Consider the following 26414-nt stretch of genomic DNA (forward strand, 5'->3'; position numbering starts at 1 on the left):
AGGGCTGGGTTCCTGGCTGGCGGTCTCAGTGGAGGGATGTAACACGGACACCCAGGGAAGGAAGGGCTTCATCTTGCCTCTCTTTATGTTGGGGGCCAGGGTATATACTCTGCCAGGGGAGAGCCCACCCCTGGTTGTGGGATGTCTGGGGTTGTCCCCTTCCCTCCAGCTTCTACCCAGCTGGACCCCCATGCCCTGCTCCACACCCCACTCTGGAGGGGTCAAAGGGAAGGCCCTGTTCTGCTCCCAAGCAGAGGGGAAGGACCTTAGGTCTGTGTCAGTCATGTGATCAACGCACAGTAACCTCCCCGGAAACATTCATAAGTTTAATCCACGCCAGTAATAAAATCGCATTACATTTTTCATAAAATAAATGTTCCCATTTATATACAGAAGACAGACTGTACAGGCCCAGCCTGGCCCCAGGAGGGGTCACACACAGACGGGCGGCGGAGGAAGGGCCGTCCCTCCCATCGAGGACGGAGGAGTTCTAAACGGCAGGAGAGTGGCTGGCCGGCCAGGCAGGTGGGCAGACAGGCAGACAGGCAGACGGACAGGTGGGCCTGGAGGCCAGGCTCCGGGCATTACTGAACCTGGGATTCAAAGGTGCCATTGAGCTGTCCCTCCTCATAGTCCATCTGACACAAGATCATGTTGTTCTTCAGGAAGAATTTGTCTCCCACACAAAATCTGGAAAATCCAAGCAGGAGAGAGAGGCCATGGAGGGGTCCCAGTGGATGGTGGGGGCTCCAGACAGGCCCCAGCCCAGCCCAGGAGGTGGACATGTGAGAACTGAGGTCCTGGAGGGTTTGCTCCTTGAATTTTCCAGAAGGGATCCCCAAGTCTCATAGCAAACCTGGTCAATCACCCTGGGTCAGCCCAGTCCTTAGCCAGGCCCTACAGTCTGGGGTTAGGACAGACAGGCAGACAAGTCTGGGCCACAGGCAGGTCTCCATGGAGGGGTGGGGTTGATGGGAAGGTATAGGAATAGCCTACCCCAGTCCCAGAGAGGGAAAAGAGAGAGAAGGACAAAGAAACAGAAAAAGACCAAGAAAGGGGAGAGGTAGAAATAGGGAAGGAGGAAGGGGTAACACGGTTGATTTTTCCATTCCTCTGTTCCCTTCCCCAACTTAAGAGGATGACTCAGTGAAGGGTACTCTTTTTTTGAACAGAATCTATAGGTTTCCTGGAGCATCCTTCCAGAAGGAGGTGGCTCTGTCCACCATCTTCCCTCCCACCCAAAGAAGACCTTGCTTTGCTGCCCCCCCCTCCAAGCCCCCTCAAGTACTAGAGGATTTAGCCTGTCCTCAAAGATGTCCCCCGGGGGCTAGGCCTTTTGTGGGTCCCCAGGGGCATAGGCCCCATCCCAGCAGATCCCAATGCAACCACCAGGTGGCACTGCAACTTCACTGAGTCCTCCTAACAGAGGGTCTGGCCAAGCCCCCAGCTATCCCCTCAGCGTTCCCTACAGGTCCCTCTGGACCTCATCCTCTGGGAACACTTGTATTAGCCCCTTCCTGACATGGGAGCTCCTGAGGATTCTGGCTCCTTAGGTCCCCGGGGCCTCCCACAGGGCTGGGACACTGTGTAGGAGCCAAAGACCAGAAAGGAGGCAGGTTGGGATCAGACAAGAGTGAGTAGCTGTTCCCATAATGGATTTCACCTTCCAGGTCTGGGAACTCCTTCTCACTAATATGTACATACATGCACTACATGTGGCACATACACAAGGGCACAGGGCATGCATTCAGAACCCTTGTACATGCACATTTAATATGTGTGCACGTTCATACTCCTTCACCGTGCACACGCCTGCACACAGAGCACACACACATACCCACCTTGTACGGGGACATTTAAAACTACATACATGTCCGCGGCACAGTGTGCACACACAGTAAGCTGACGCATGACCCGTTCACACAGACCTGTGCCCTACAGATATGCACACACAGTGCTGGAGTGCACACACTTGGCTCCAGGGCTCAGGCACACACAACACACATGTGCCCACGCATGCTCTGGACAGCATGCACCTACAACGTATGCACAACAGAACCCACGCTTGCACGTCCACGTCCACAGCCCTCCTGGTCTGCACCCCCAGGCATTAGCTGGGGCCTGGTGAATGTGCTGGGTCTGCCGCCAGGCCAGCGCACTCACCTCTGGTTGCACAGTTGACAAGCGAAGCAGTCGAGGTGATATACATTGTCCCGGGCCCGCATCACCATCTCGAAGGCTGGGATGAGCTTGCTGCAGGCGGCGCAGTTTCCTGTGGTGCCAAAAAGCCTGCCAAGGGAATGGTGCAGAGGGTTCAGGGGGCTGAAGGGCAGGGGAACTGCCTCTGCCCAAGTCTCTACTCCCGTGCGCTTAGCAGGTGGGCTCAGGCAAGGGGGAAGGAGCACAGACGGCAGCATCTAGATTCTGCGAAGAGATCAGGCACAGCCATCCAGGGAGGGGAGTGTAAGGGCTCGGGGGTTGGCTGGGCTGACAAGGCCGCCTCCCCGGCTCCTACCGGGGTTCGGGTAGCACCCAGGGCCACTGGAAGAACACTGGGGTGGGCCCTGAGAAGGACTCCAGAGTCACACAAGCATGAATTCAGAGGTGGTCTGCCTGCCCTCAGGCAAGTCATGAGTCTCTCCGAGCCTCACTTACTTCAACTGTAAAACAGGGACACTGAAATAGATCCTTTGCAGGCTTGTTGTGAAAACTGTAAACTCTCAGTCCCAAGTCATTTAGTGAACACCTATATAGTGTATGTTTACTATGTGCCATGCACTGTTCTGAGGGCTTGACAAGATTAACTCATTCATTTATTTTTTTTTTAAGAGAGAGAACATGTGTGGAGCGGGTGGAGAGGCAGAGGGAGAGAGAATCTTAAGGGAGCTTCACACCCGACGTGGTGCCCTAGGCTGGTCTCTAACCCTGAGATCATGACCTGAGCTGAAATCAAGAGTAGGATGGATGCTTAATGAACTGAGCCACCGAGGCACTCCCCAAGATCAACCCCATAGGGGTTGACAATCCTGTGGGACGGTCTTTTTCTGCTACCAGCTCACTGGGTGATCTGCCTAAAGCCCTTTTTCCTTTTCCTGGCTCTCAGTTTATCCTTCCTCAAAATGGGGGTGCTGGACTAGGTGATCTTGTTCAAAGATGCTTCTAAAATAAGACTGACACCCAAAGAGAGTTCCCAGCATATCTGGTACGATGCAGGGGTCCCTCCTCTTTGCGGCTGGTTGAAGAGCACAAGGGGCAGGGTGCACACTTTCTCCCCAGCGCAGGCCAATCTTTGGCTGGGGGTTCCAATAGTCTGAGCCAGCCAGGCTCCTCCTTGTTCCTTTCCTGCACACTGGCTGAGCAAGCCCCAAGTGAGGCAAGGGCGCTGAGAGGCAGGCAGGAGACCCTCTAATCCCTGATTTGTCCAGCTCAAGCTCAGGCGCCTGCGGATGAGCTTGGCTCCATTATTCATCAGCCTGAGCTGCCTGGTGGCTCAGATTAAGGCAGACAAAGGCTGGGCCACAACATCTGCCTGCCACAGGGGGGCCTCACTGCCCCCACTCCAACGAGCAGTGGCTGCAGAGGGGGCAGGCTCTGGACAGCCATTCTCTGGAGCTCACCAGCCCCACCCCCACCCCAGCCCACTGACCTACCTGGCCCCAAAGTCATTCCTTGCCCTCTGCCAGAACCCAGAAAAATCACCTTCAGGCCCCAGTAGCTGGCAGGGCTCAGAATGCTTGTGGGTGCTTTGGCTCTGCTGACAAGCCCACCTTTCACTGTGGCACCCACTCCCTAGGTCCTCTGGACTCATCAGTTGGTGTGATACCTCTCAACCTGGGAGGTTCAGCCCCCAGGGGATGCCTGAAACCTTCAGACTTGGAGGCCCCGTCGAGGTCATCAAGGTGGGAGGAGTCCCCAGAAATAACCTTTCTTAACCCCTCCTCCTGGCCTCAGCCCTTTCCTCCAGCCCAGCGGGGAACACTGGGTCACTGGTCCTGGATTACTGCTACACTTTGAAAACTGCTGAAGGCAGAAGAAAGAGAAGGTGCAGGCAGGAAAACCTTAGGCTCTTCCCCAAAGTAGGGGAGACTCTGCTGATAACCCTGCCCCCCACCACGGCCCAGATCTGAACAGAGGGAGATCCACGAAGCCTTTGCCCTGACCTGTTAATTAATGCAGCAGGCCTTCCTTCCCCACAAGGCCCGGCCACCCCTCAGCAGCCTGTGTGGGAGCCAAATGTAGATGCTGGGTCTCAGCCAAGGCCCCCACTTTGTGGCCTCCTTCCAACCTTGCTGATGTCATAAATGGCCTAAGGGAGGGTTAATTGGGGGAGACAGCCCCAGGGGATAGGATCCAGGTTGTGGGGGAGGGTGAGTTAGAGCTCCAAGGAATATGATCTGAAGCTTTAGTCTTCATACTATTCCTGGAGGGGCAAACTGAGGCTTGGAGAAGGTTAGAAGACAGAAGGTTCAGAGCTAGTTCAATCCCGGGACCCAGAGTATTTAGAGCTTCCCTACCAAGAAGTCCTCTGAAGTGTCCCCTCCCAGATTGCAGGGAGAGGGGCCAAGCCCTGCTGGGGCCCTAGGGAAACCTATCTCCAGTGCCCAGGGGTTGCAAAGGCTTGCCCAGGACCTGAGCTGGGCACGGAGGCCAGGGAGTTAATGTGCGGCTCTGTCTTCAGGGCTCCGTTGGCATCTGGGGGAGCAGGGCTGGGCCAGGCCTGTCCGGAACGAGTGCACACAGACAGGGCCTAGGTCAGAAGGCAGGGGCAGAGCCCTGCTGGGTCCCGGGGGATGGGAGCTTTCTGAACAGAGCAGCCAGGGCTGGCAGGAGGCCCACCTCAGATAGTCGCGTCGGCACAGGATGAGGTTGGCCTTGGTGTAGAGGGTGGAGCCCACCTCGCCCAGACGGCAGTCACAGCAGGCACACTTGAGACAGTCCTCGTGCCAGTACTTGTCCAGTGCCTTCAGCAAGTAGCGGTCCTTGATCTTGCGGTTGCAGCCCGCACAGCCCTTCTGCTTCCCCTTGGGCTGGACGGAGAGCATCGGCACGCCTGCGGATGGACAGATGACAGACAGATGGACACAGGCCTCGGGACCCATCCTTCTGGGAATAGGGGCCCACTGCTTTTTCTGGGGGTTCCCAGGCATCTCCACTTCCTCCCCAGCAGCCTCCTCCCCTAGCCCCGGATACTGTCCTTCCAGCTGCAACAGCACAGGCTGTTTCCCTGCCCTGAGAAGATCCCTCCAGAAGCCGCAGGCAGCACTGGGGAGCCCCGCATCTGCTCTGCTGCAGGGCACACATAGCCGCAAGGCCCGGCCCTCCTGAGCTGTGTCTCCTGTCCATCCGGCCACTGCCTCCTGTGTGGTCTGCTCAATAGGAGGCCTGAAAACCTCCTCATGCAGCCACATCTGACTGGCTCTTTCAGTGGCCCTACGGACCGAATCTCATAATGCGCTTGCGTCCACTAGAACTCACAGATCTCTTTGCTACCTCAAGACTTCCTCATGTTGTTTGTGCCTTCGACCATTTTAACCTAAAAAGTCAGGCTTCTTGGTTTATTCATGTAGTACTGTAGCGGTATCAGGAAGAGCGTGGGGGTGCCCCCTGACACGCACAGCTGGGAGCGGGGCTCTGGGTCACCCGGCAGATGCCTGCAGCGAGGCGGCTGGGCCCGGCCTAGTTGGGACTCTCCTTAGGAAAGCTTCTAGCTAGATTCAAACTTTCTCCCTGCCCTGGCCTGAGGGAGGGGAGGTTCAGAGTCTCTGAATCCTTGTTCTTCCCTCCAAGATAAGAATCTCTGAGCCAAAGTGGTGGGGGTGGGGTAGGGTGGGGGGAAGCTCCCAGGGCCCATGTGTGCTTCTCAACATATAAGAAAAAATACAGAGGGCAGGAATTTCAGCATGGAGCTTCCTGGAAGGAGGGGCACACCTCCCAGCAGGCAAGTGTGTGCACTCATGCACATCCCATGTACACAGGCCTAGTGTGCTGGCCTGGGCACAGAGGCGCAGGCTCCTAGCCTCTGGCCTCAGGGCCACGAGGAGTGACAGGGAGCAACAGTTGAGGAGGAGGTGGGGACTGATGTCCTGAGTTTGGACATCTGTGTAGAGCCCTGAGGCTTGAATGTGGTGAAGACTGTTGGGAGTCTCAGAGCCCAGGCCCAGGCTGGGAGGCACGTGGGGTGGGGGATGTCCCTCAGAGCTGCCTGAGCCCCTCATGAAGACAGTGGGGGTGGGTGGTGCCTTCCCTGACCAAGGCTCAGGTGGATGGAGGAGTCCACTGTGGAGGGGAACAGCCCACACCTTCCAGCCTCCTTGGCTCTCCACCAGCCCCTGAAGTCTGCCCCGCTCCTGGCCCCATCCTCTCCAAGGACCCCAGCACTCTCCAGGGCTCTGGGTTCAGCTCCCACCTCCTGGCATCCCTCCTATCCCACCCCCGGCCCACTGCCCCTGGCTCGTTTTAGCTGCACCCTTTCCCTTCCCCCTTCCTGGGGTGTGACCCTTCCTCCAATTTCAGAGGAGGACCAGCTTCCAAGGGGCCTCAGTCTCAGAACCCACAGATGTCAGGTCAGAAGGGCCCTCAGAATTCTTCCAGCCAAATGTTCTGAGGAATGATGGGGAAACTGAGGGACAGAAGGTCTGAAGGTAAGGTCTAGTGTGAGCCACTAATCAAACTGGCCCGGGGGTCTTCCCTGCCTCCTGTGGCTCTCTTGGGGAGAGGCCCTCAGAAGCAGCAGGACAGGTGAGGGCAGGGGAGAAGCAGCCCAGGCTGAAGTGGACTCTCTCCTTCCTCCTTCCTCCTGTCCCCGCAGGGCCTGGCTGTTAGCTGGGAGGCTTGCTGACTAATTTCCTTAATGCAGCTCTAAAGGTTAATTGGTCTGAGAGAGTGATGAGGCCCAGGATGACTATGTCCTCAGGCCTGCCTGTGTCTCCTCTGGCTGGGTCCAGCCTGGTCACAGAGCTCCAAGGAGGCTGTGGAAGCCAGCTGGGGAGCAGGCATCCCTGAGAGCTAAGGGGGCTCTGAAGTGTTTTTTCCAAGACCTGGCCTACAGGGATGAATCCGGTGTGGGCAAACAGGAGAGGGGTTGGGGGAGCTAGGTGTGAGGAGGTGGGTGGGTCCTAGGGTGGTGCTGTTGTCCTCTGAGCCCATGGAGGGGGCAGCCAGCCAGCACAGCTATACCTGTACACACACACTAGCTTGGAAAACCTCAGGCCAGGCCTCTGGTTAGCTCCACTAAGGCTGGTCTGCCCCTTGCTCACCTAGACTGGTAGCAGGCCCGAGCCCCCAGGGTTCCATGCTTGTGTTCTCAGTAGCAGGGTGGGGGTTGTAACTGGAATATCCACACTCAGGGGATACACCCGATCCACTAAGTTATACCCCAAATAAGGAAGGATCCCAGCACTAGAAGCATCTGTCCTGCTCTATCCTCCCTCTGGCATGGCCTCTGGACAGGCTGGCCTTCTGAGCTCAGGCCCCAGCACGCCTAGCCCCAGAGCCTGCAGGGCTGTGAGGTGCAGCACAGGCTGGCAGTTCCTTCCCCGGCGGGACCCTGAGCCTACAGGACCCAGGGAGGCCATAGGAGTGAGGCCACGCAGTGTCCCCAGGTCCCTTGCCCCCTGCCTGTGCTTGGGCTGGGCCTGGCACTTAGCAGTGCTGGGAAGACCTGGGAACCCTGCTCTAGGGTACTGAACTCTGCTTCCTGGGCCCTGGAGAACTCTTAAGAAATCACAGATTCGGGGAGCATGGATGGCTCAGTCGGTTAATCATCTGCCTTCAGCTCAGGTCATGAGCTTGTGGTTAGTGAGTCTGAGCTCCGTGTTGGGCTCTCTGCTGTCTGAGCAGGGCCTGTTTCAGATCCTCTGTCCCCTACTTTCTCTGCCTCTCCTCTGGTGCTCTCTCTCTCAAAAATAAAAATAAATAAAACTTTTTTTTTTAAAGTAAAAAAAAAAAAAGCAGCAGCAGCAGCAGCCATATGGCTTCTGCCAGTTTCTGATGTCCACTGAGTCACAGAACTGCAGGGCCAGCCTGGCCAAGGAGGTCCCAGGGCATACAGGGACCTTGAGCCTTCTCTGTCTAGAAAGGCTGAGGTCCTGGGACAAGTCTGACTCCCCCCTTCCTTCTTTAGGGAGCATCCATACCATTTGCTCTTCCTGGGTTAGTTCAGGAGACTTGAAAACACTCCTGGAAAGGCAAGGAGGTTTACAGGGGGCATCTCTGGTCTCCTGCTCCGCACATGAAGTGAAATGCTCCCCAGAGGGTCAGGGCTCTCTCTCCCTGCCCTGCCTCCCCAGCCCCCACCCAGCCCGCCAGTCAGCCAGCAGACACCTCTTCCCTCCCTCCCCTGCCTGGCTCTGGGAGCTCAGCCTCGGGCCATGCACTTTCCATTAAGGAGATAGCATCCCTTTGCTGAAGTCCATTTGGGATCCATTTTAGTGTTATCTAAAAATCAAATCTACATGGTAATCCTTTTAATGTACTCCTGACTTTAGAAAAAAAACAGCTTTGCGCTCCTTCAGGAAAGGTTTTAAAGCATTACCCAGTAATTACTACTCACCCATGAAAACACTGATATTTTACAATGGATGATGTTGAGCCTGCCCGCACGTGCGGGCACAAGCTCAGACACACGTGGGACACAGCCAAATAAGCCAGTTCGCAGAGCCTAGGTGCTCCTCCTCAATCTCAGGGTGTGGGGGGATGACCTCTGAGGGGAGAGCGACCAAACCCCTACCCCGCCTCTACACCAGGCAGGCTGATAGTGGAAGGAGGCAGCCTCCCAGTCTGACTCATCTGGCTGCCAGACACTTACCCACAGCTCTTTAATCTGAGGACAAGCCAGACAGTCCCAGTGACCAGGAGGGACTGCCAGAGGTCATTTGGCTTTTCCCACACTCACCTGCCAGCCAGGAGAGAAGCCCTCCTCTTCACAGGGACCCCTAAGTGGTCTGCCAGGTCAGACCCCAGTCCTTGGCAATCCCTGCCCACCCACCCCAGGCCACGCTGTCCCTCACATCCAGCATGCGGACTTCTCCAAACTGCCAAGCCCACTGCTCCCAGTCCTACTGATGCCTCCAGCTTGGACAGCAGGCTGAGCTCCTCCAGAGCCAGTCTTCCACCCCAGAATGCCCACCCCGCCCAGCCCTGGGTCACTCAGAGCTGTACGCCCTGTGGCCCTGTAGCCACCACGGGCAACTCTGACTGGCATGTGAGGTTCCCTCCCACATGCTGGCATGTCCTGCTTGGCTCCTCTGGGTCTGCTCCCTGCGGAATCCTGGAATAGCATCCCTCTCCATCCTGCAAATGGACCCTGTCTGTTTCTGTCCCAGGATCTTCCCTCCATCTCTGCTCTGGGAAGAAATGCCTGGTCCTGCCCATCCCCCTCCGGACCAAAACTCAGAGTCACCAGTGGGGTTGAGGCTCAGGGCACTGAGTTTGAACTCAGAGAGCCTACTTTCTGGCCTGAGAAAGTTGCTGGAGGGCCTGGAGCAAATCCCTCATCTTTCTGACTTGCTGCTGTGAAATGGGAGCCATAAAGGTCTCTTTCCTCACAGATGATGGTGATGATAGAAAAAGGTCATACATACGATGCTGCAGCAGAGTCTGGATCTGAGGAGGGAACTGACAAACTGGAATTGGACCGTTTTATTAATATGCATCCCAGGACGCCTTCCCCCTGTTCTGACACTTGTTTCCTTTCTCTTCTAACTTTTTTTGCAAAATAGGAAGAATTCCTGTATACCTTTCGTGCAGGTTCCCTAAATATGGACATTTTACCATGTCTCCTTTATCCTTCCCTACAGATCTCCCTATAATATTTTTTCTGACTCATTTGAGAGTTGGCTTGGGACATGAAGCCTTATAATCCTAAATACTTTGATGTGTACTTTCTAAAAGCAAGGACGTTCTCATACAACACGATTAACAAAACCAGGAAATGATCATTGATGTAACACTATTACCTACAGACCTCATTCAGATTTTACCTGTTTCTCCAATAATATATTCTGTGGCAAAATAAAATTCTGGATCATGCATTGTATTCACTTGTCCAGTTTAGTCCACTTAAATCTGGAAGACTGGCTAAGCCTGTCTTTATGTTTCAAGATACTAGCATTTTTGAAGAACACAGGCCAGTTATTTTATAGAGCATCCTTCAATTTGGGTTTGTCTGACACCTTTGTGTGATTCTAATTCCTCTGTGCCTCAGTTTTCACTCTTGTAAAATGAACATGAAAATAGTACCTATTTCACAGAGTTGCCATGAGGAATAAGGGAGTAAATCTATGTGAAGCTGAGGACTAATTGGACCCGGCAGTCAAAAGTTAGCTCTGATTAGTGTCATCCCATCTGGCACATAGGAAGGGATGACCTTCCTCTCAGCTCCATCTCAGGTCACTCAGATAGCAATGATCACTTGCTTTGAGGCAAATAAATGGATTTGAATGTGCCACCATCATGGCTAAGATCACACAGGCACTGGCTAGAGTCCAGCGTTACCCAAAGGACAGTCTAGTGGTCACTGCAGAGGTGTGTAGAAGGAAGCAGCCTGGTCTGTCCAACAGGCGACTCTGATGCCCCGTCAAGTGGGAAGGGACTGCTGTGGCAGCTCAGGGCGGGCTCCTCTGGGACCATGGGCGGGTGTAGCCTTGGCATTTCTCATAACCTCTGCATATGTCTCAGTAGTGCTTCTGCATCTGTGTCCCCATAGCACACAGCACAGCTACCCAGTGCAGTTCTGGGGCTTCTCTCCCTCACTATGGCCACCCCTTCTCCTCCTCTGGGAGGGAAGCCAGGCTTTCCCAGGGCTAAGGGCAACTTGCAGGGAGGGAATGCTGTCTGTGCTAGCAGTGCTCAACTTTTGAGTGCCTGGCTCACAACCACCTTATGAGATAGATACATTATTTCCACTTAACAGTGGGAAAACTGAGGCCCAAGAAAGGTTCCAGCATGTCCCTGTTAGTATGGGACAGAGCTGGGATTTGAATCCTGCCAGTCTGTCTTCTGGGCCCAAGCACTGGATTCATCTGCTCTGTTCCCAGGCCGTGCACTGCTAACCTCTGAGGACTGGTGGACCCAGGAGGGAGGCGTTACAGAGAAGGTACACAGATGCAGGACATGTCTGCCAACATGCACAGCGACACACAAATACTTGTGGCTGCACGCATACTCACATACATGGACACTGGGGCTGCGAGAAGTGGGACTGTGTTTAAGGATTCTCTCCACAACAGTTTTAGTCCAGAACCTGGCACGGTGTTAGCATACAGCAGGCACTCAGGAAGTTTTGTGAAAATACACATCCATGCATCTGGGCACATACATGACAGGTGTGCACATGTAAACACACACATCTGTGCACAAGCAGTCACATGCACGTTTACTGCCTTTTAAAAAACATTTCCAAAAAATGGATCATAGCTCAAAATCAAGCTCTGATTTGAGCAAAACCCATGAGTAAGAGGCCTGGTGCTGTCCTCAACTCCATCTTCCCAAGGAAATGGAAGAGTGAGAGCCCCAGGGTTTTGCCCACAGGGACCCACAGGAGTGGTGGTGAAAACCCAGAAAGTCAGTCCCAAAATTCTCACACCCATTCCAGCTGCTGGGGGCAGGGGGAGCTGCAGTCTCTGGGGATCCGATCTGGGTCCCTGCCACCTGCAAGCTGCCTGTGCCCATGTGGGCCCACACCTGGGCCTAGAACTGCAGAGTTGGGTCCCACACAGAGCCAGCCAGTGGCCCCTCCACAGCATCAATCCTGTTTAATAAGGAAATTTGAAATTGTAATCTAATTCTGCAGAATCTCTTTAAATCTCGTTTTCTCAGAAGTAACTTCATTTCGCACGGACACATCCAGCCTTGTGAGAAGGCCTCCATTTCACACCAGTTTTATCTCCACAATTTCTCGTCTCACTGCACTTCTATCCCAGGGCCTTGCCATGCAGCAGGCGAGGCCTGAACTAATAGCATTTCCTACTCATTTGGAATCAAAAGCCAACGAGAACAACTGTTGAAACGCGTGGCTACAGTACCTAGAGCACATTCATTACCACCCCTCTGAGCACCCCTTCACAGGTGGCACACTCAGCATGCAAGATGAGGGAGAGGAGCCGGGCTCTGGTGGCCTCCACCTCCCCACTGGGCCAGGCTTACCAGAGGACTGGCCTCTTCCACCCTGGCACTGCCCTTCGTGGGGGTCTGGGAGAAGAGGCGGGCTGTGTAGATGGCCTCAGCTTGAATTCTGGCTTCCTCACCTCCCAGCTCTGCCTCAATTTACCAACCTGCTAAATGAGGGCCACCCACTTTAAAGAATTATTCTGAAGATTAAATAAGATAATAGGCATGAAGTATTTATGACAGTATTTGATACAGCAGCTTAAAAAAATCAGCTGTGAAAAATTATCTATGTCTTATGATCCAACAATTCTCTTCCGAGGTATATGCCCAACAGAAATGGCAGCCTATGTCTACCAGAGGGGACGTACAAGGATGTCCAGAGCAGTTCTCTTCATAACAGCCCCAAAATGAAAACAATACAAATGATCATTGATAGTAACATGGATGATACACTGTGGTGTAGTCATGCAATGGAATGACAACGCAGCCATGAAAAACACGGGATCACTGATACACATAACAACATGGGTGAATCAGACAGCAGAATGGTGAATGAAAGAAGTCAGATGCCAAGGTACATGCTGTCTAATTCTATTTGCATGTAATACCCCAACAGGCAGAACCGGTCTGTGGTGAGAAATGTCGGAATAACGGTGTGTGTTATTGCCTGGCAGGAGGCATGAGGAAGCCTGGTGAGGAGCTGCAAAAGTCCTAGCTCTTGTTCTGGGTGGTGTTTACAGGGGCGCACACAGATGTAAAAACTCACTGCACTGAACATTTGAGACTTGTACATTTTACTGCATAGATGTTATACTGTCATTAAAAAAAAAAAACCTAAGATGGAGACCTCTCAGTCAAGACTTTGGATACCTCTTCATAACCCCCTCCCCCCTCCATTTCCTCAACACTCACTCCACCTGTTATTTCAGTGAATCCTCATATTAACTCCGAGGTACTTAATGATTTATGCCCACTCAATGGATGAGGAAGCAGAGGCCTAGAAGGTTCAAGGTCACACAGCCAGAGGCTGCTGGGCAGGGACTGAAGTCCCCACCTGCCAGATTGCAGAGTTCAGGTTCTCATCCAGCCCATGTCCCATGGCTTCTCTGCAGGGTCTGGTTGAGGAAAGCTCACTGGGGTAGCATCTGGGTCCTCCCCTGCAGCCTAGATGCCAGCATGATGCTGGGCCGGGGGGCCAGGAGGCATGCTTACAGCAGGGCCTAGGTTAAGGATAGGAGAACTGATGGCCCAGGCAGGGCACAGTCTCCATGATCTGGTGTGTCATAGGCCATTTCTGCTCACCTGGTGGCCCTGCAGAAACCCTAGCTTCTGTGGAACCTTGAAAGGGCTTCTAAGTGGGGCCAAAAAGGAGATTCGGACCAGAAACTAAGAATGAAAAGGGCACAGGAGAACTATGTAGAGGCAGACCTGAGATGTTTGCATTGTAGCCTTCAGAGAGACATAGGAGCCTTGAGATGGCACGTGTCTTCAGGGGGCTGGGCCGAGCTGTGAGGGGCAGGCTGGGGGCTCCAGCCCAGAGCCCAAATGTTGGGGGGAGCCTCAATCAACAGCCAGGGCCTTGTGTGTGAATGAGGGAAGAGGGGAGGGAGGGGGTCCTAGAGAGGGGCTGGGCTCAGGATAAGAAATTAAAAGGAGGTCCAGGCACCTGGGTGGCTCAGTCGGTTAAGTGTCCGACTCTTGGTTTCAGCTCAAGACATGATCTCCTGGTTCATGAGTTTGAGCCCTGCATCAGACTCTGTGATGACAGAAGAGCCTGCTTGGGATTCTCTCTCTCTCTCTGCCTCTCCCCCTGCTCACACGTGCATGCTCTCTAAGTAAATAAATACTTTAAAAAAGAGTTCATAATTTAAAAAATGAAAAGAAAAGAAAGAAAGGAGATCCAGCAGTGCTTGCCTTGCCTTCTCTAAAGTGTTAAGTCCTTCCAGGTTTCCACAGTCCACCGCCGTGGGAAGGTGGAAGGAAAGCACCGCCCAGTGCTGTCTCCACACACCTGCAGCCACTACAGTCATGTTCAAGTGCATAATATCCTTTATTGAAGGCCCACTACGTGCCAAGTGCTTTACATTCATTAACTCTCTTCTCCATGATGACCCTGAGGTCAGAGAAGTCACACAGCCTGCCTAAGGGCAAGCTTCAGGCCCAGGCTGCTGGCCCCACCCCTTCCCGTTCTGTGTCCTGGCCAGAGGCAGCATGGTACCATCTTTTCCCTAAGCATGGGGAAAGTGAACTTCTACTTAGATCCAATCTGGCGCGTGCCAAAAGAAGAAAGTTCTAAAGACCCCTTCCAGGAGCAGGACAAGCCTCCAGTCGCCAGTGCCCTATGAGGTGTAGGAAGCAGCAGGCAGTTTTGCAGCATGTTTCTGGTGGATCACACCTTCTTAGGAATGGTGTGTCCTAAAGTCTGAACCCACAGTGACCTTTGAATGTTTGGAGATGAAGGGGCTGAGGAATTTCCACACACATCTCATGGGCCCTCGTTGTTGAGAGAAGCCAAACTCAGCACAGCCTGGTGTCGGTCAATGGCTTTACGGGACTCAGTGTAGACCTTGCAGGGGCCTGGATGATGCACTAAGAGATACCGTAGCGGGTGCAAATGGAATCTGCTCTCCAGAGACACACAATTTTCTGCCATTCTTCAGTGAGGGGGACTAAGAAACATTAGAAGCTGCGTGTGCTCTTTAGAGTCTGTCATGGGCAATGATGGTTCAGTTATCTGCATAGTTATCTGCAGAACGAGTGTAGGCATTCCCTTCCAGTTCTCTGTTTCTTTCTTTCTTTTTTTTTTTTTTAATGTTTTATTTATTTTTAGGAGAGAGGGAGAGAGACAGCGTGAGCAGGGGAGGGTCAGAGAGAGAGGGAGTCACAGACTGAAACAGGCTCCAGGCTCTGAGCTGGCAGTCAGCACAGAGCCCGATGCGGGGCTCGAACCCACGAACAGTGAGATCATGACCCAAGCGAAAGTCGGAGGCTTAATCGACTAAGCCACCCAGGTGCCCCACCAGTTCTCTGTTTCTATGAAGTCTCACACATATCTCAAAAGCAATAAGTGGAAAACAGGGCTCTAGATCTCCTCCCCCAGACCTGGCCCCTGTACCCTTGTCCAGGCCTCCCCTCACCACACTAACACCATCATTCACGCAGATGCTCAGGCCAGAGACTTGGAGCCACCCTCAGATGCTCCATCATCCTCATTACCTCCCCACTGCTGATTCCCACTTTCCATCCTGCCTCTTCCTCCCATTTCCAGAGCTACCACCATCTTTCACACACCACCAGCAGAGCTCCTGATGAACCTCTCGTGTCTACTATCTACAATCTATTCTTCACACAACAGCTAGAGAAATCTTTCAGAACAAAGTAGGTCAGGTCACTGCTCAGCTTGAAACCCTTCCGTAACTTCCAGTGGGCTGAGAATAACATCCACCCTCTTCAATGAGCCTATGATATCCTCATGTGGTCTGGCTCCTGCCTCCCCTTCCCATACTGTGCACCAGCCACATTCCTTCCAGATCTCCCTCCTGCCTCAGGGCCTTTGCACATGCTGTTTCCCCCTTCCAAGAACACCCTTTTCTGCCTCTTTGTGTGGCTGGCTCCTTCCCATCCTTAGGCTTTGGCTTAAATGTCACCCCTCACAGAGGCTTTTCTTGACTACCTTATTTCCTCATTTATGTGACTCCCTTGTCATTTCCTTCTGAGTTTTTAATCACAATTTGTAATTGTTTTCCTTTTTTGTGATTGTATTAAAGACAAATGATTGGCCTTTCTCATCAGAATGAAAGCCCCATGAAGGCCTATTTTTTGAGTCCTGTCTTGTTCATCACTGTGTCTCCAGCACTGAGCCTCATAGCCATCACTTTTTAACCATCAGTTCAGTTAATGAATAAAGAGACTAAGCAGAATCTATCCAGATATTACTGGTAAGAGCCTTCTGGACAGAGGGGTCTGATGCAGATAGGCAGGCTCCCCAGAGATGGGAGGCTTAATCAGGCCTGTTGCTGCCCTGTGCCACATATTGCTAGGCATCTATACCTATGTGGCCTAAGACAGCAGATCCAACTGTGGCAGTGCCTGATCCTGCCATCCTCAATCTGGAATTATGAGAGGCCTACCCCAGGGCTCCAACTGCGAAATGACAGTTCTTTTGCAAATGTAAACCCTCTAGCCTTTAGATCAAGGGGCAGCAATCCTCTTCTTCAACCCCTACAGACCTGTGAGGAATGAAGTACCCCTCTGAACATCCCCTTGTACATAAATGCTCCATCCCAACCCTCAAGGAGTGGAGGTAGAGCCCAAAAGCTCAGTCATCTGTGAAACCTCATCAGCTCAATCTTTCCCTTTATGCCCGTGGCCTGGGCAACCTTCCTCCCCCGGCAAAGATCTAGCCTCCCCTGCTCCCCACTTGAGGGTCCTCTTGGCTTAGGGATGGGACGACTCCTCCCTCCCAGCCGAGTCTGAGCCTCTGGAGGCCAGAGGGAGAAAAACACCCCTGAAGGTTACTACAGAAGAACCCTAGGCCCAAGCCTTTCTCTATCTGTAGCCTCTACCAAGCCCCCTCCCATCATGGGCTGCTGAAGCAAGGCCCCAGGTCTCTTGACAGTATGCTGCTTGGAGCTGCACAGCTGTGGGAAATCAGAGGGGAAGCGTCTGGAAGCTGTGTTCCCCAGACAGCAACTCAGCTGCTCCCTAGGCACCCGCAAAGCCCACGTCACCCATCTAATGAAACAGGGCTCCCAAGGGGCCTGCAATCTCTGCAGAGGAGGAGGGCACGGACTCTCAAACGAGTCTCAATTTCACAGCATCAGGGACGTGAGCACCAACGCGCTGAACCAGAAAACGAGAGTCTGGCAGGAGCTGCAGACACACCGTGAGCGCCAGGGGATCAGAGATTAGGGCCCTTCAAAATCAATTTTGAATTCAAACTTTTAAATGTGTTCTCCAGACATAAGGAGGGGACCCTCCAGGCAAACTCAGCCCAGCCAGATGCTGGTTTCTGCTTCCTTCTCGAAGCATCCAGAACCTATCTGCTAGCCACTGGGCTGGATGAGGGAAAGGAGGACAAGGGGACTAGGAGGGATACTCCAGTGCCCCGCACCCAGGAGCTACAGGACAGGAGCCCCTTCAGGTCTTGCTGACACTGCATGACCTCTGGGGTGCCTGTCCAGGGTGCTGCCTGGAGCTCCCTGCTGAGGCCTTGGGGGCTGCTCACCCTCCTCTGTAGACCTGGATGAGAGACGCTGAAGGCAAGGCCTGTGTGGGCCAGATCCCTATTCACCTCCCAACCTGGTTGAGGAGGCTCATGGGGCACCAGTAGATGAAGCCATTTAGAATAAGAGCTTTGCAGTCAGACGGGCAGGGTTTGTATCTTACACCAGGCACGGGCTCCCAGAGAGATCTTGGTTCAGGACTGAATACCCCTTCCAGAAACCTGGTGGGAGAAAGCTTGCCGTGAGTGTAAGTGTCTTGGAGAGCAGGCTCTGTGAAGTCAGAGTGGTCTGAAGCCCCCCAGTGCAAAGGAAAAGAAAGGATCCTGTGTATGAGTCAGTAGGGGAGGCTGGCTGCCGGGAGAGCTGGTGTGGCCGCCACACGCAGCATCATCCAAGGCCTGCTGCCTGCCGCCAAAGAGCTGACAATCATGCTGTCTGTCACCTGACGGACCATGTGTGGAGTACTGAGTACCGTTCTGGGCCTGGCATGGTGAGACAGACAGGGACACACAGGGAATCGGGCCTCTTCAGGAAGCTGAGCAGGGCAGGCTGCTCAGCCAAACCCCAGAAAAGGCCTCAGGGCTCAGAGCAGGAAGGCGATGGGAGGCTCAGGCTGGCAGAGGATGCTCTTGGCAGCCTCAGCGATGGTCCCCCAGCAGCTGCCTGGGTCCCGGCTCAACCACATTTGTTCCCCCAAGCATACGATCGACCCACTACTGATGACTTCCCCCCGTCTCTGGGTTGGGGAGTGGGTCCATGACAAGACTCTGGCCCCAGTGACCTCACAATCCCTGCTCCCCAGTTCTTCAATTCTCAGGCCACTGCTGCTTTAAGCCACACTCCGGAGACATAAACAGGAGCGACTGTGAAGGACTCTTCAGCTGAGGGGCCACAGAAGGGGTGGCTGAAGCCTTGGGCCCACAGAGACCCCACAGGGAGCCCCTTTTGGAATGAGGAGCAAAGGGAAAGGGCTGGGGCTACCGGGCCACATATGGGAGGGGAGGCAAGGGCCCCCTGCCCCCCCCCCTCCCCTACTAGCTTGGGAGTGGGCTGTCAGCTCTACAAGGAAATTACAACATGGGCCTGGGTAATGCTCCTTTTAGTTACAGCATAAACTGCGGCAATAAAGCGTACCTGGGGAATGTTTAGAGAAAGCACTAATGATTTCTTCCCCAGTGGTTAATAAATTCACTTCCAGATCAATTTGTTCGCGATAGAGCCCGGCGAGCGGAACCCGCGCGGCGGGCACAGCCGAGTGTGTCTTTTTCAGTATAAATGATTTATTACGATGATTAGCGGCACATAAACAATTTAAAATACAACGCTAATTAGTTTGGGGAAGAAAGGAGGGGAAAAGCCACCCTGCCTTTCTCCCCATTATGTTCTACTTCCCTAAGTGTGTACTTTTTAATTAAATCCAAATGTCACAATAAATTTAAAGTGTTTTATTACCACTCGAGGTAAGTAAGGCAGTCATGCAAGCCCCCTCTCAGGCATCTAAAGGCCGGGCTATGGGGGAGGATTGTGGGCACCAGTGGGGTCTGTCCACAAACCCTCCTTGAGATGGGAGATCTTTCAGGAGACCCCCGGAAGCCCCTCCAGTTTCTGGCAGCCCCAGGCTGGAACACGCTGGGACCACCCGCCTCCCACCTTCCTGGCCAGCCCAAGTGATGTCTCCTCCTTAAAATCAGTCCCGACCGGCCCAGCCACCTCTCAATGGTCCCACAACACTCTGTACCCTCTCTGAGCTCTCCTTGTGTGCTAAGCATATAGGTGACACCTTCTGTTTTCCTGGCATCATGCTTGCCCCTTCATATCCAACATCTTACCACACTCTCCAGTGCTATGAGTCGCAATTACTGTTCCAGTTTTATGGATGGAAAATTGAGGCTCACAGAGGTGGAGCAACTTATCCAAAGACACACAGCTAAAAAGTGGACTTCTACAGACTCCTTATTCCTATAGCACCATTCTAACTCAGAGACATACCTGGCCACGTCTGGGCCCTGATTTTCCAGTGCCAGGACAGGGCCTAAAACATGGTGGCGGCTCAGACAGTCTGCCCCACCCAGAGACACATTTGATGCAGGAGTTCAGACAAAGTCAGGTGCGGTCATCGACCCACAGTGTAAACTCAATCAGGTCCTTTAATCTCTCTGAGTTTCAGCTTCCCTATCAGCAAAACTGGAGTGTGACACCCATCTCCATCTCACAGGGCTAAGGAACAAAGCAGCTAGTGCTCTGCAATCCTTGATATGCTGTGTAAGCAGTAATTACTAACAAGAGCTCTCAGGGCAAGCAGGGATCCATGAGAACCCCATTTCACAGATCAGAAAACTGAAGCCAGCAGGGGAAAGGACTTATCCAAGGTTCCTTCAAACCTGGTCCCCAGGAACGATCAGGCAAGGAAGCCCCGACAGCCAAGGACTTCTTCTCCTAAACTCTCTTGTACTCCTTATTTGAAATTACAAGTATCCTAAACACAGAGTTCCCACATGACCTAGCAGTTCCACTTCTAAGTACACACCCAAGAAAAGTAAAAACATGTGCCACACGAAAACTTGTATGTGAACGTTCATATCAGCATTGTTCACAATAGCTATAAAGGAAACACAATCCAAATGTCCATGATGAGTGGAAAAATAAATGGGATACATACACACAGTGGAGTATTACTGGGTCCTAAAAGGGAACTACCGATTCACGCTACAGCATGGATGGGCCTTGAAAACATGAGGCTAGGAAAAAAGTCAACCACAAAGACCGCATATTGTATGATTCCATTTATATGAAAAGTCCGGAACAGGCAAATCCACAGAGACAGAAACTAGATTAGTGGTTGCCAAGGAGGGGGGAATGGGGAGTGATTGCTAATGGGTATGCAGTTTCTTTTTAGGGTGATGGAAATGTTCTTGGATTAGGTAATTGTGATGGTTGCACAACTGTGAATACGCTAAAAACCATTGACTTATACATTTTAAAAAGGTTAATTTTGTGGAATGCAAATTATGTCTCAATAAAGCTGTTAAAAAGCCAAATGAAACAAACAACAACAAAAACAAATACACCTTTGCGAACAGTAGAAGCCAGTTGACAAAAGTCAAGTCCAAGAGTCAGGGGATGAGGCCCAGGAGGTCCAGCAGCCAGCTCACAGGGAGCTCCAGCCCTGCTCACCCCATGGGCAGTCAAATGTTCCATAGGGAGAAAAGGGCTCCAGAGCGCCCCCTTGCCTCCCTTCTCAGCCCTCCCCATCCAGAAATCTGACTGTACCCACTTTTCCAGGCCTGCTTCCCAGGAAATTCAGACACTACTGGATCTACCACTCTTCTCTGACCTGCTTGCTTCCACTATTGCATTCATGTTTTGTTTTTTGTTGGAATTTCTGCATCTTCTAAGGCCTACGCCAGACCCCAAAACTGGGCGTGCCCATGGGGGAGGGTCCCTCTCTCAGACCTTGAGCCTGTACTACATTGGGTACCACAAGTTATGCTATGTGCATAGTGAATGAGATCACAGTGAGGCCCTCTAGGCCCCCAGCCCAGATTCAGTTAAGGAGTGTTGCCCTCTCCCCCTGGGACAGGGGTGTGCAGGCTTTCATCCAGGCCACAGAGGCTGCCTCTGGGTCAAATGAAAACAACGGGAGGGAGACAGCGCCCTTTGTGGCTTATCTGAGAGGGTGATTCAGAAAGATGAAGCATCCTGGCCAATAGGGGGCACCAGGCCTGCACTGTGATAGGCACGTCCGGACCCACCCTGGAGCTACGACCAAGGTTAGGTTGAAGGTTGTTAGGGCACCTCAGGCCTCATCTGAGCACACAGACCAGCCTCCAAGTTTCCCACATGTGGGAAGAGCCCCCAGGAGGGGACACGACGGCTCTGGTCACTAGAGGAGGGTACCGATGCCATGGGGCAAGAGGACAGAGGCCCACTTCCTAGGCACGAGGCTGGTTCATGAGTCTCCATGGCTTCACCACGGGCTGCCGTCTCAGGAAGCTGCCCCTTAGGGAAACTATCCCTTAGCTTCTCCACACTTCTCTTCCAAAGCCCTGCGGGTCAGGACCTCTCAGGGGTAAGGGGGGCAGGTACCCTTCACTTATGCAGCCACTGTGTTCTCACTAACAACTCCCCAGGTGGGCACAGTGCTGTCGAGCTGGAAAAACACACAAAAACATCTTCTCCCATCTGAGTTCTCTGCAAAGGACAAGGAGGATGCTGGGGGCCCTAATATACGTGTGAGGAAACAGGCTCGGAAAGGATACGTGGTTTTGCCCAGGGTCACACAGCAGCGAGGGGAGGAGCAAGACATGCCTGAGGTCTTACTGTCAGAGGAAGGCAGAGTAGTGCTGGCCTCCAAAGTCCATGCTTATAACCTCCCTCCTAAGTCAAAAGAAAGCCACCTCTGCAGTCAGCCATCACACCCTCATGCAGCTGCTGCCGCTTTTAGAAAATTTGAAAGACTTCACATCTGCCTGTGCCTGGGCTGATGCTCTTGGAGTTTTTCTCCTCTGAGGGGAGTCCAAAGCCTTCATCCTGGAAGAGAAGGCAGCGCTCCTGGGGCTGTGGGCCTGGAGAGAAGAGGGTGTGGCCTGGAGACAGGATGGAGTGGGTGGGTGGGGGTGGTTTGAGTCACCCCTGGGCAGCCAGGCGGGAGTGGTACCACCCACAGATGCCCCTGAGAGTCAGCTCACTGCACAGGCGAGACCTTACTTCATGCATACCACATGGAGGTGCCCTCAGACACAAATTCTGTTCTTCTCAGGGCCTACCTTAGCTATAGATGATTGGGGGGTTGACTATATTAGACACAGATAAGGTAGAAATACTTAGCTCTGTCCCTGAATTAGCTTTCACAGAAGCCAGTCTGAGAAAGAAAACTGGCCCAGAGCCAGGAGACCAAGAAACTCTTCAGAGACAGATCACATGAGGCAGAGGGGTTAGGAGCTGGCCCATGGGTGGCTGGGCAAGTCTGGACTGGCTGCTTCTCCCCATCCTCGTATGCTCCTGCTTGCCTCAGGCCCATGGGCTTCAGATCATTCCTTTGGAACCTGGAAAGTCAGGATCTTGGTCCAGTCATGGGGAAGCAATAGAAGAGCAAGGGTAGGGTCAGAGGAAGCCTCAGGCCACAGACGGGCAGACAAGCAAGGGCCTCTGGGACAGAGGGAGGTAAGGACAGGTTTGCAGCCAGGTCCTCTAGTCTGTCTTCCCTCAGGCTCAACTCCGGAAGTTTAGGCCCTGCTACTGGCAACTAAGAAGCTCTAGCCAGGATCTTCACCACCAGACCTCAGATGAGCCATCAAGTTCCCAAGGCCACAGTTCCAGCCATGCCCTCTACCCTTCTTTTCCTGGACTTCAACTGCCTCCTTTCTTAGCCATCCAGACCCCCACCTGCACCCCATCATCTCACATGTGCAGACTGCAGACTCGGAAGGAAATGAAGGGAAGGAAAGAGAGATGGAGGGAGGGAAGGAGGGAGGAAGGAAGGGAAGGAAGGAAGGAGCAAGGAGCAGTCTGATGCTGGAGGGGTGGGGAGCAGATACCCTGAAAAGCTCAAAACAAAAAATGCTTCCCCCCAGATCATGCACTGTCTTTTCTGCCCCTACTGTTATCTCCTCTTAAATATTTTCCCCAGAGTAGCTGCGGTTTAATAATATATTTGGTCTTTGTCTCCGGTTCTTGGCACAGAGCTCCTAAAACCCTTGATTTTCCTCAGTGATAGGAGTATCTTTGTTATTCCTGAGGAGCCCCTTATGAGCCCACCTGCATTTATGCTACTGAGGTGACTTAAGGTGAGGACCCCAGGTAGCCTCAGGATGGGGCTGGTCAGCAGAAAGACCCAGCAATTAGAGGGCTGGGACTTTCAGCCCTGTGTACTGACAGACCTCCAGGAAAGACAAGGAGGGAGATTCCTTCAAAAACACTCTTGAACCAGACTTGATGAGCTCTAGGTTGGTGAATGCATCTGTGTGCCAGGAGGGTGGTGTACCCAGGTCCCCAGGGACGGAAGCTCCTATGCTCAGGACCCCCCACCCCCAGACTTTACCTTATGTACTTCTTCATCTGTAGTTGTAAACTGGTCAATACAAGAAAGTGTTTCCCTGAGTTCTGTGAGCCATCCTGGCAAATTCTCTAACCTGAGCAGGGGATCACAGGAACTCTGATTTACAGCAGATCGGCCATCAGTACAGATGACAACCTGGATTTGTGACTGGTCTCTGAAGTGGGGATAGTCTTGTGAGACTGAGCCCTTAACCTGTGGGAGCTGATGCTAGAGAATGTCAAAACTGAGTTAAATTGTAGGACACTTAGTCGGTGTCCATTGAGTACTGGAAAAGTGCTGGGTGGTATTGGAAAACATCCCAGAGTAGTACAAATAATCTTAACAAAGTGTAACTCTATCCTCTCTCTCTGGGACACAGCAATCCTTGTGATCTCTGCTCCTCTCCAATTTCCTTTACCTGTTCGTTCTTTCGTTCGTTCGTTCATTCATTCATTCATTCATTCACTCACTATTCACTTAATAAATATTTGCTAAGCATCTACCACTAGGAACTAGCCCTAACACATATATTTTGATAAGAATTATACTAACATTAATGATTTTTCATCAAGAAAGTAGTTCTTAATGAGCTTCATTAAGTCAGTTTGATTTCTTGATCAATTTTCTATTCACAGTGTTAAACCAAGATTTCCCCCTTTCCCATTTTTATTTCACTAGAATTCTTTTTTGTTTTTTTTTCCCCTAGCACTCAAAAAAATTTTTTTTAAACCTTACTGGAATTATTTTTATTGGGATTGATTATTTTAAAATTTTAAGTGACTATTTGGTTCATGATCAGTTTTCGGCTCACATTAGATCCTAGGAACTAGAGCTTTTGACACGGTTGAGATTTCTTTTGTGATAATTACTTCTACCAGAAAATATTTCCTGAGCCAACTTTGGCAGATCTAAATTTTGTCAGGAAGATCTGATTCCTCCATCAAATTTTAGTCAATAACATATTTTGCCAGGTGCAATCTTAACTGCTGCCAGTTTTGCTTTGTGTTAATTATTCCAACCAATTTTGATTTTTTTTTCTGGATATTTTTTAATTTTTACATTTTCAATAATATTAATGAGATGTTATTCTCACATGTAAGGCATAATTTGGCACTGATCTGACAAAGCATTTGGAGGATCAAAGAGCAGTGCGAAAACATCCCCAGGACAAAGAGACAGGTGACACTCTGTACTTGGGCTGACTAGCAGGTCAGAACCCTGTACTGCAGGAGACCTGTCTGCCACCCTCTGTTCCTCTTGAGCCCTACCCCCTGCCAACACAGCTCACAGATGGGAAACAGCTTCTGGCTGGAGTTAGAGCAGCTGCCTGCAAGAGACAGCCTCTGACTGACAGGCAAAGAAATGGGGGACAGCCCTGGCATCCCATTGTGGGCCTTAGACTTTTCTACTCAGAAAGCATCTCAGAGACATTCAGCTGACAGAGGGAGTGGATGCTTCTTGGTGCCTTAGTTTCCCTGACATAAGAGGGGGTAACGAACCAGGGTCCTTTCAGGCCTGAGGCTGTGGCTTCTGTTCACTGGCATCCAGGCTCTGGGCTTGCTTCAGGGGTCCCCTCTGCCTCTTAGTTGCGGCTCTGCCTTAGAACAGCTGGAAACGGGACCATCCACCTATATTCAAATGTGGCAAGACCAAGCATGGAGGGCTGGAGGCCACAGATGTCCTCACCTGGGATCTCTGCTTCTCTGACCCCAGGACACCAAAGAAAGACAAAGAAACCTTGTTAGGATGGTTTCCTGCTCCTGGCCTTGGCCTCAATACACTTGTTCCCCACAATTATGTCTCCATACACAGTGCCACTAGGCATCAGGCAGCCAGAAACTCCTGCAATGTAAATAGTGAAGCACAGACCCAGAGGTGGGAGGGCCCAGTCCATGGACATACCGTGAACTGGGGGCAGAGCCAGGCCATGGGCGCAGGAGTTCTGGCTCCGCCCTGTGCTCCAGCTCACAGGAGAGCCTCCTTCAGTCCTGCTCCCACGTGAAGGACTCTTCAAGTGGTCTCTACCCAGGCTGCCCCAAAGATGCTGGCTCCTCCTGGCCTGGCAGCACTCGGGGAGGGTTGAGGCCCTCAGTCCAACAGCCGTAGAAAGACTGGCTCAGGAAGAACCACCCTAACCTCCTCCCAGGGTCACCACTGAATGAGAAGAGAGGCCCTTAGGTAATGGACAGTTGCTCTATAGGCTCTTAGTGTCCTCAGCAAACTTACCATCTGTCAAACAAGGAATCCAGAAGTTTCCATCCCTATAGTGGTCCCTGTGTGCGCTTACAATCAGTGCTCTTGCCTCTTACCACCTGGGCCAGGGAGGCCTGGGAGTATCTTTACCACTAATTCCCCAAGCTTATGGCAGGCAAGTCTGCCACATACTAACTTGCTGGGCTATCCTACTCAAGTGTCTTTCCCTCTCTGAGCACAACCTACTCCTCTGCAAAATGGGGCTAAGTGTTTGATCTTCCAGATTCCCAAGGGTGCTATGAAGATTAAATGAAAGGCTCTGAGACATCTGTGGCTTTCCTTGGTATGAGGAGAGGCAATGGGCCTCCTGGGGATGGAGCTGATGTTCCTTGCTCTCTGGGGGCAGCTAAACTGCTGGACATCTGAGGCCTGAGGTGCTGTGCCAGAGGCTGACCTCTCACAGTAGGCTGACTCTAACATGGTCCCCAGTGATCCCATTTTCTGATATTCATGCCCTTGTGTAATCCTCCCACTTCTCTGAGTGTGAGCTGGACCCAGGGACTTGCTCCCAAGGAAGAAAATACAGCTAAAGTGATGGAATGTCACATCTGTGATTAGATGTGTCACATCTTATAAAAGACTGTGAGTTCCCCTTGCTAGCAGACACTTTCTCTTGACGGCTTTAAGGAAACAAGCTGCCATGTTGGAGAGGCCCACGTGGCATGGAAATGAGGGTGGTCTCTGATCCATAGGTTGGTGAGGAATGGGAGCCCCCAGTCCAACAGCCCATGAGGCACTGAATCCTGCCAACAACCAAATAAGTGAATGGGAACGCTCAATCTCCAGATGAA

At 52.3% G+C, this 26414-nt stretch overlaps 1 protein-coding gene across 1 annotated transcript in view; it reads right to left on the minus strand.

Moving 5' to 3' along the window:
- Positions 1-315: 315 nt before the first annotated feature.
- The window catches only part of LMO1 (LIM domain only 1), a 40928-nt gene continuing 14829 nt past the window's right edge, over positions 316-26414 (minus strand). The window contains exons 3-5 of the mRNA XM_039244620.1: positions 4837-5050; positions 2164-2289; positions 316-690 (exon numbers count right to left, since the gene is read on the minus strand). Coding sequence (XP_039100551.1) covers positions 585-690; positions 2164-2289; positions 4837-5050 — 446 coding nt within the window. The 3' untranslated portion in view covers positions 316-584. The remainder of the gene's footprint in view (positions 691-2163; positions 2290-4836; positions 5051-26414) is intronic.

The sequence above is a fragment of the Hyaena hyaena genome, unplaced genomic scaffold (genome assembly GCF_003009895.1).
Source record: "Hyaena hyaena isolate Hyena2069 unplaced genomic scaffold, ASM300989v1 scaffold_245, whole genome shotgun sequence".
Taxonomy (NCBI): Eukaryota; Metazoa; Chordata; class Mammalia; order Carnivora; family Hyaenidae; genus Hyaena; species Hyaena hyaena.